At 39.7% G+C, this 9939-nt stretch overlaps 1 protein-coding gene across 4 annotated transcripts; it reads left to right on the top strand.

The window, feature by feature from the left end:
- The first annotated feature begins 4 nt into the window (after positions 1-4).
- FAIM (Fas apoptotic inhibitory molecule) lies at positions 5-9891 on the top strand. 4 transcript variants are annotated; one of them, XM_024192505.1, is made up of 6 exons: positions 143-230; positions 2472-2530; positions 3437-3572; positions 5035-5263; positions 6618-6667; positions 8539-9891. In XM_024192505.1, the coding sequence occupies exons 2-6, from the start codon at positions 2487-2489 to the stop codon at positions 8686-8688; spliced, it is 609 nt and encodes a 202-aa protein (XP_024048273.1). In that variant the 5' UTR covers positions 143-230; positions 2472-2486; the 3' UTR covers positions 8689-9891. The 4 variants fall into 4 exon arrangements, with proteins under 4 accessions (XP_024048271.1, XP_024048273.1, XP_024048275.1 ...); XM_024192506.1 differs by lacking the exon at positions 143-230 and adding an exon at positions 478-1324; XM_024192503.2 differs by lacking the exon at positions 2472-2530 and having other exon boundaries at positions 5-230.
- Positions 9892-9939: the final 48 nt, after the last annotated feature.

Raw genomic sequence — 9939 nt, 5'->3', positions numbered from 1 at the left:
GCCCGCAGGGCAGCGAGCAGCCGCGGCGCGGGGTGGGGCCGCACGCTCCCAGCTCCCAGCCCGAGGGCGCGCACACCCCGGCGGTAGCGGCGGTGCCGGTGAATGCGCCGGGCGGTCGCTCTGATCGATGCGCGCCGCGTCGCTTCCCTGCCCCCTAGCGCCATTTTGGCCGCGGGGGCCGGAGGGAGAGAGGCGGCTGCGGGGAGTGGTGCGGAGCGAGACCCGCCCAGGTACGAGAAGCCCCGGGCGGGCTGGCGCCCTTCGTCCTCTGCCCTCCGGGGCGCTGCAACCTCAGAGCCCCCCGCGGCCTGGGCGGCTGCAGCCCCCGCGGCCTCTGAACCCCTGCGGTGCCTGGCCTGCAGCGTCCTCCCGCTCGGGGTTGCCTGGCCGCTGCGCTCCCCTGGCCCCCAGCCACCTGTAGCGGCAGGCCCAGCGCCCGGCCGGGACTAACAGCCCCTGCTCCGCGGTAAATGTCCCGAGCCACCGGATAGCCCCGCCTGGGGAGAGCCCCTGATCCGCTTTCTTGGGGGCCCTCTGCCCCGACATCCTAATGTGATCTCGTAGGAGCGCCCCTTTCCCTTAGAAAAGTGGTTCCTGTTTATTGGCTCCCATGGAGACACAGGTCAGCAGGCCAACAGAGGACGCACGGGTAGTTTGCCGCTGTTAGTGATGACTCTGTTAGTATTATCATAATGTGTGTGTCTGATCAATGCGGAGCGTCGGGGGCTGGTCAAGTCAAACTGTTAACGTCCCTGTGAGAAGCACCGCAGTGTCTAGTAAGAGTAGTCTGGTTAAATACCGTAACCACACCGAGCTTGTCTCTGGCCAGGTGCTCTTATTTAGAGGTAGGAGGTGAGGCGACGGCCATTGTTTCTTTCAGTTCCAGAAGAGTAGGGTAGTACTAGTTGCCATCAACTTAATCTCTTAATCTCGTGATATTTCACTGCCATTAAGATCAATATCCTGTGTTGTAATAAGCTTGGTAGCAGTGATGTTTTCTCTCCCTAAACCAACAAAATAGAATAAATAGCACTTGCATGAATCTTGCTCCATTGGTAGAAGTTTTCTGGACTTCTAAAGATGGCATAGAGAAGGAGGGGTAGCAGAAGGGGCATATTGAGTGCTTTTTTTTTTAAAACCTAGTCTTTATATAAAATATAAATATAACAGAATTTATATAAATATATGCACAAGATGGAAATATGATTTAAATAACAAAATTAAATCTTCATTATTTGGAAAGCCTGGAATTAAAACAAACATACAAAAAACCCTGAACTTGTAGAGGTCATTCAGGGCATCCATTATTAAAGTGACTAAACAGGTAAATAAGTGACAACATATCCTATGAGTATTGGGGACTAATATATACTAAACTGCAAAAGTATGCAATAGTTTCATGTGTGATCAAATATCTTTATAGTTTTTCCAAGTGTTTGTATTAGACAGTCATTGTTTCAATTAATGCTGTAATAAAGAGATCACTAAGCCAGTCTGCCTAATTGCAGATTTCCATTTTCTTAAAATAACTCTTTTGGCCACTAAAATAGTTCCTGCAATCCATTTCTTAATGGATTACCATTTCTAGTATAACCAACTCATCCAGCACCCCAAGAACACACAAGCTTGGAGAAGGAAAAATAGTGACACAATTTTAGAGAGAGCACTGAGTATGGTGTTCCAGAACACCTGCATTTTTGACAGGTGTAGAGGATGTGTGAAAGGTTGGCATGTGGCTATTGCATCTCCAACAGTTGTGAGTTGCCAATCTAGCCTTAAATAAATGTTCTAGAGTCCAGTTGTACCTGTTTAATATCTTATTCTGGAAGAATCACAAGATGAAAAACTTGAAGTATCTTTCACGTTAAGCCACATATCCTCCCAGGTTTCTGTTGTGATAGTAAGACTAAGTTCCTTTTCCCATTTTTCTTTGAGACTGACTTCTCTACAATTTCTGTGCATTTATGTATCAGTTTTGTGTAAATTCTGTTTTTTTGGTATGGATGTCCTGTGAATTTTCACTACAATTACATTCAGCTGCCAAATCTCAAAGTGATATATACTTGAGACACAAAATTTTGATCTTGTGTGAAACTCTTCCAAAGGAGAGGGATCTTAACCTTTTGACCTGAAGTTAGTCAAAAGGTCTTCCATCGAATAAGGGATGAGTCACTATGTACCCTTAACCTATGTGGATAAATTGAATTTATATTTGCAATGAAATATTCAGATAAGGTATTGATTTATATTCCAGTGTTGTGTCTAACAAAAGTCAGAACTGTATTACATTACATTTCATATGTTAGGGTGTGTGAAAGCTCCCTATGTTTTTGTGAAAATATCCATGGACATTAAATGGAAAGAACTAAGAAGGGATTATTTTTTAATTAAGATGGAAATGCGGTGTTCGCCTTTTTTTTTTTTTGCTGCTATTCTGCTTTTCTCTTTCTTTGCTGCTAATTGGATTTAAGGCCGTTCTGGTTACTATGGCATCCCGTGAAGAGATTACTCTCTATGAAGATGAAGTAAGGTAAAAAAAAAAAAAACACAAAACACTCACTGCAGTATAAACTGATCTGGAAAGATGTCTGTAATTTTAAATTTAATGGTCGTTGTTGATCAGATCTCTGGATGTACAGATTATTCTCTTTAAACGAATAGTGCATCATAATATGTGCATGCACACACATATCAGATATTACCTAAGCCAGTGGTTTTCAACCTTTTTCCCTTTCAAAAAATTTCAAAGGGAAGTGTGGACCCCTTTGGAAATCTTAGACATAGTCTGCAGCCCTCTAGGGGTCTGCAGACCACAGGTAGAAAATCACTGACCTAACTGCAGTTTTTTTTAACTTAGTCACACTTTTTGTGTTATATTTATTAAACAAACTGTTAAGGTTGAGTTTAATAGACTAGAAAAGATTTACAGTATTACCACAAATGGTTATATAAATTCGCTGACATGTAAAAACCTAAAATGATTTGTAATGGGTCACTCAATTTTTACTATATGTTAGAAGATGCCAACAAACAAGATAATTTACTGATGAGCATGAGGAATTAGGTAGATTTGTAACTAGTATTCTTCTGTAGTTAGAAGTTTTAGCACTTACATGGATGTATATGTATATAGTATTTATCAAAGTAAAACTATATGTTTGCCGATTTCTGTTCTAATTTTTGTGATCAACATAATTTCATTGTGAGCTTCTTAATTTGTTTCAATTTTAAACTTTTTTGCTATATTTGATTGTGGATGAGAAAGTAAATAAATAAATAAAAGCTAAACCAATCTTTCCTACAGCTAAATTAGTTCTTAATCAGGATCATTTTTAATTAGTTAAAGCGTACGTAACCTGAAGTAATAAAACTTTGAACAAAATATACTGCACATTAATAGAAGAATTATAAGTCTTTAAAATTGTTATTCCCTCAGGTCTCGCTACGGCTACCTGGAGAAGATGACAGATCTGGTGGCTGTTTGGGAGGTTGCTTTAAGTGATGGTGTTCACAAGATTGAATTTGAACATGGAACTACATCAGGAAAACGTGTTGTATATGTAGATGGAAAGGTAAAATGAACATGTGCAAAACACTCAATACTTATGTAACTGTATCTTTATGTGTGGAAAGCACTGACTAGTTAAACACAATAATAAATAGAACACAGGCTTTTTACCCTTGTAACAAAGTTAACTGAGTAATACTTAAAAGGAAAGCATGTATTTCAGGCTGCACTATTGTACCCTGGGTTTGCAATCCTCATCTCCCAGATATTATCCCTTTGGCACAGCATGGCTGATAGCTTGCTGCCTTATTGGGAAATAGTAGTTCTACTTGCATTACACGTGAGAATCATTGGTATGGCTTCTGGCATCTAGTGTTCAGTACTAACATTAGACTCTACCAATATCTGATGTCATTCCCTGGTAGTGCTTCTCCAGTCTCTTATTGATCTCTTCACAATATAAGAAGGGCAGGGCGCTATCCACTTCGCTGTCCTTTCTCTCTGTGTCTCTCTCTCTCTCTCCTTGTTTGTCTTGCAGCAGTGGTAATTAATAGGCAGACTGCGGGCCAAATCCAAACTGCCAGATGCTTTTGAACAGACCCTGAAATTTTTTTTATTTACTTATCTTTCTTTATTATTTTCTCTGGAGTCTAGATCTTGACCAAGAAATTTGGACCTTGACAAAAAATAGACTACCCGTCTTACAGTATGAGTTTGTAGAAATACACCTCTGCCCTGATAGAACGCCAAAAATCCCTACTGCGTTATAGCTGAAACCCAGTTATATCGGGGTTAGGGGCGGCCGGGCTCCAGAGGTGATTTAAAGCGCTCCGGGCTCTGGCTGCTGCGGGGAGCCCGGGCCCTTAAAATCGTCGGCGAGCCCCACTGCCGCAGCCCTGGGGTAGCAGCGGGGCGCCGGCGGTGATTTAAAGAGCTCTGGGCTCTGGCCACTGCAGGGAGCCCGGACCCTTTAAAGTGCTGCCTGAGCCCCGCTGCCGCAGCCCCGGGGTAGCGGCGGCAGGGCTCCGGCAGTGATTTAAAGAGCTCCGGGCTCTGGCCGCTGCGGGAAGCCTGGGCCCTTTAAATTGCCGGCGACCCTCGCTGCTGCAGCCCCGGGGTAGCCGCGGTAGGGCTCCAGCGGTGCAGCAGCCCCGGACCCTTTAAAGCGCTGCCGGAGCCCCGCTGCTACTGCGCTATACGCAAACCTGTGTTATATCGGGTTGTGTTATAGCGGGGTAGAGGTGTACTAACAGGGATTGATGTCTGATACCTGCCATGCACTCTCACATGCTACAGCTCAGATCCTACACAGAAATGCACACAAATGCATCCTCGTGTTTACAGAGAACCCCACTGACGTTAATGAGACTGCATATCTCACTACAGGTCCTGGATCTGATACCGTGACAATAGTTTGCACCAGTTCCTCCATCTGCTACTTGGCTTGATATTTTCTGTAACGAGACAAAAATATTTGACTTTTTATTAACACCCATTTTTCTCTTTTTAATTATTTTATTCTTCAGGAAGAAATAAGAAAAGAGTGGATGTTTAAACTAGTGGGTAAAGAAACATTTACAGTTGGAGCAGCCAAAACAAAGGCTACCATTAACATTGATGCAGTCAGTGGTTTTGCATATGAGTATACCTTGGAGATCAATGGGAAAAGCCTCAAGAAGTACATGGAGAACCGGTCAAAAACAACAAATACTTGGGTATTAAGCTTGGATGGTGTGGATTGTAGAGTTGTGTTAGGTGAGTTAATAATATTGAGTCAGTTCTCATCACTGTGCTTTTTATATAATCTTATATGCCTTTTTTAGGACTTAGGAACTCTGGGTTCAAGTCCCTGCTTCACCACAATTTTCCTATGTGACCTCTGTCTAGTCACTTGGAGAAAATTTTCAGGAGTATTTAGAAACTACTTTTGCATATGCATCTTTATCTCGATGCATACTCCCAATGGGGAATAACTCTAACTGAAGGTAGTAACCATGTTACCCTAAGTTTGTCTTGTTTAATGTGACCATTTAAACAGCTAGCCTATTTCTAAAATGTCTCTTTTGATAAGCATTACCTCTTCCTATGGTTGAATTGTGTCTTTTAGCTTATTTTAATTAATACGGGAAATGTTTTGGATCAAAGATGTTTGTTTATATTTGCATTTTAGCTTGATATTTACATAAATAAATAACCCTTCCCCCCACATTTTAGTACCAGGTAGAGGGCTCACATTAGGGACTCGATCCTTATACTCATTGAAATCAGTGGCAAAGCTCTCAATTCATTAATGATACAGGGTCAGGACTAGGAGAGGAGAGGCCTGGAGACATGTTTTCTTCTAGAGGCTCAAGGATAGAATGACTGATAGTACCAAAAGCTGTACTAAGATCAAGTAGTATGAAAAGAGAGGGGGATCCATGAGTAGGAGCCAAATCCTGCTCTTTTGATTGATTTAAATGGCATGAGAAAGGCAAGCAGGATTTGGTCCTATGATACTAACCATTCCCAGACAAAGGCAGTTTCAGAAATATGAAATTTAGAGTGAACGTACTCCAGGAGGTTATGTTGGGTAATGTAATCAAAACAGTGCTTTACAACAAACAGAAATTAATAATTGTTTAATGCCAGCCCTATTTTCTTCTAATAAGGAAGGTGCATGAGTTTTCAAAAGATTTAAGAATGTGAAAAGTTTGAAGGGTAATTAACAAGCTGGGTTTGAGCTAGAGGGACATCCCACACAAAAAAGTTAGGCAAAAGTCAGAATTTTAAATCATGGTAACTTATTTACTATTCAGTAACTCAAAAATCATTTGTTTTTATTTTTTTCAAACTTTGCAGAAACAAAATTTTTGGGTTTCAGAAAATCCTGACATTGATTAAACCATTTTTTGAGGCAAAAATGGGGCTCTCTAATAGAAGCTGGTTGCAACCTTATGAGAGAGCCTCTCCTTATGAAGACAAACTTTGTAATTCAGGATATTACTGTTTATCTGGAACACATTTATGGAGTTATAGCTAAAATTTCATGGCAAACATTTGGAATTTCTATCTCTTTTTGGTCCATAAAGAGGCATGCAACTTTTGTTCTGTTTTCTCATTTTTACAGAGAAGGACACTATGGATGTCTGGTGCAATGGTAAAAAAATGGAAACAGCGGTATGTGATCATTTACAAAGGCTTTTGTTTAAGATACTTATTCTGATTTAACAACTGAAATAAAACATACCACAGTTAGAACACTAATATTGACATTATGTATCAGTGAAATAATTCAGATACTGTGGGGAAATAGCTGTGGGCCTTTTAAGCAAAGTATTTTGTGGAGGAGGAATAGGGAGCCGACTGAATTGCCTGTGGATTATAGAGCCAGCCAATTCAAATCTAGCCAGGTCACTAGTAACTGAATGTTAAACATTTAAGGCCTGATGTTCAGAGTGGCATAAAAATCAGATTACTTTTTCATGCCTTTAGGTAGTCCCTCCAGTTTAGTGTTTAGGCATCTTGACAGAACAGTGTAGGGAAGTTTGCCATGTTGTACCTAGTCCTGTGGATAAGAAGAAATCCTCAGTCTGTCACTTTGGTAATCTTACTCTTACTGAAAATTAGAGTAAAAAAGGAAAAAAATATATATTCTGCAGCTTTCCCTATGCAGAGGACTACAAAACCTATTTCCTCACCAGACATTTGATCCTGCATCTGTTACTGTCATGAGTAGTCCTATTGTATTCAATTAGAAAGGGTAGGGAAATGAGGTCTTAATTTTGCTATACTTTGAAACTATTTTTCACCACGTTCCCAAGCATTCTTCCACAAACTGCTAAGAGTACAACCTTCTGCCTCCCTTGGAGCACAAATTCTGATTTACTACTCCAAGCATTCTCAATCTTTTCCATACTGTCATTCCCCATTATAACAGAAAAAAGGTTTGGGATCTCCCATCTAACTAGCCACAAAGGAAGGGGGAGAGAATGGTTGAGTCCCTCTGAAACCTGTTTGCAACTCCTAGATTGAGAACCCATGCACTATTCCTAGCGCATGGTTTCTTAACCTATTAACTCCTGCAGGTATTGTGCCTGCATGATTGCCTGCCAAACTGTGCTTATATGTTAGGACAGCATTCTGGTCTCTCTTTGTATCAGAAGATAGACTTAAGGTCAATTTGGCCAAGATGGCATAATCCAAAACAGGAGGTGTAACACCTGGAATTCTTTAAGCATCTGCAGTACAAACACACTCCAGAGTTATCATTGTTAATACAGGGCACACACAAAGCCCTTTGAACAACTTAAGTTCCATTTAAACCGTATAGACCCCGTAAGCCTTGTGTTTAAAGATCTTAGTCCTTTGAATTAATTTATGGCCAAATTCAGCTGTGGTGGAAACCAGTACAAGTCAATTGACTCCAAGTAGAATTACAACAGAACCCAATTTGGCCTGTTTTAATTAACTTTATCAGTCACAGTGCTAGCTGAAATTTTTCAAATGTCACAAAACCCAGTATTTTACAAAACTTCTTTGTCTTTTTTTGACTAGGAAACAGCCTGATTGTAACATACATAAATCAAAACTGCTGCATAATCAAATGCGGTGACCAAACAAGGCATAATCTGGGAATTTTCAGCTTTACATTTTCCACCTTGTCCCATATTTTTCAGCCACCAAATACCCTGTTTCCCCGAAAGTAAGACATCCCCCAAAAATAAGACCTACTTCCAGTTTTGCCTCTCGCTGTAATATAAGGCATCGCCCCGAAAATAAGACCTCCCCGATAATAAGGCCACCCCGGAATATTGATTGGCCGCAGGACAAGAAAAATAAGACCTAGCGCATTTTTGGGAGCAAAAATTAATATAAGACACTGTCTTATTTTCGGGGAAACACGGTACCTATCAGATCTCTTCTAATTACTGGAGCTGCAGGTGCACCGCACCTCTGAAAATCAGATCATAGATGCCTTAAGAACACTGCAGTATTTTGTTAGTCAACCATATTGTTCCTTTTCATGATATTTTGTCTCCCCACCATAGGGTGAATTTGTAGAAGATGGAACAGAAACTCACTTCAGTGTTGGTGATCATGACTGTTGCATTAAGGCTGTCAGTAGTGGAAAGCGAAGGGAAGGAATCATTCATACTCTTATAGTAGATGACAGAGAAATCCCAGAGGTTTTGGAGTAGCCTGGAGTTAATCTGTTATAGAAATAAAGATCAGGGATTTTCAATTACTGTGGTAATTAATTATGTTAATATGTACTTCCAGGTACATTTAGTTTGTGCTTTTTATTTTCTGGTTACTGTATATGAAATTATAATCTTTTTGAGGACCAGATGAAAATATCCAATTATGTACAGCCTCAGATATTACCAGTTCTTTTGTAAACTATATAAATATATAACACTAAGTATAAGGAGGGGAAGGTGGACTTAAAGATTTCCTTGTAAACAATTCTACTTGTTACAATAATAAAATGCAAAATAAATAAGCAGTGCAATATTGAATTTTGAGAAGTTTATTAACTGGATGTGGTTTTCTTTTCATGTTCTGCATTCAGCTGCTCTGCACAATTTTTACAATAGTACACCCAAGCTCTGAGCTGTTTTTTATTGATAAATGTTTCTTGTAACATGCTAATGTCACTTTAAAATTCCTATGGTTGTAGTTAAGGCAATAAATAGCTATGTAATTGCTAAAGTTAATAAAACAAAATATTGAAAATTTAGATATTCCATATTTACAGCAACTATACTAATATATACAACTCTTAAGACTAAGGGGGGAGAGAAATGTACTGTACAAAAAAAGGGAATGGACGGAATGGACAATCTCACTAGTTTGTCTAACATCTGTACATTAAAACTGTTGTAATGATTAAATAGCTTCTGCATTTCAAGTAACTATTCACTTTTAAAAATTCACTGTGGTGCTAAGACACTTTTTAAATGAAATATTTTGATGAAAACAGACAGTAATATGAAAGCTCCTACCAATCCAGCATTTAGCTAAATGAAACTTAAACCTACATTGCTGTGTGAACAGGGGAATACATGAAAAATCAATGGAAATTAAAGCGGGGATCTGTTGGCCAAGTGGAAAAACTAAATTAAGAGTGGAATGTTTGTGTTTTCAAGCTTATAGGATGGTATTAAACTCTTAATTTTAACAAAATATAAAGAAAAATTATTTGAAAGTGCGCCTAGAGTACATTAAAGATGTGCTAACTCACATAGTATGTACTAAAGTCCTTTTGTGAGACACAATAGCTTTATAAAGCATTGACATCTTGTGCTTTAGGTTTCAGACTAGTGTGTCTAATGCATTGCTATAGTTATTATTGGGATGCCTTTTGTTCCACATCCTGTTTTGTTGTATTAAACTGTAACAAAAATAAAAATCCTTTGTCTGTAGGTACTTGTTTCTTTTCAGTCCAG

The sequence above is a fragment of the Terrapene carolina genome, unplaced genomic scaffold, assembly GCF_002925995.2.
Source record: "Terrapene carolina triunguis isolate 2854851 unplaced genomic scaffold, T_m_triunguis-2.0 Scaffold62, whole genome shotgun sequence".
Lineage (NCBI taxonomy): Eukaryota > Metazoa > Chordata > Testudines > Emydidae > Terrapene > Terrapene triunguis.
The sequence above is the reverse complement of the archived record's forward strand: the minus strand, read 5'-3'. Positions and strand labels throughout refer to the sequence as shown.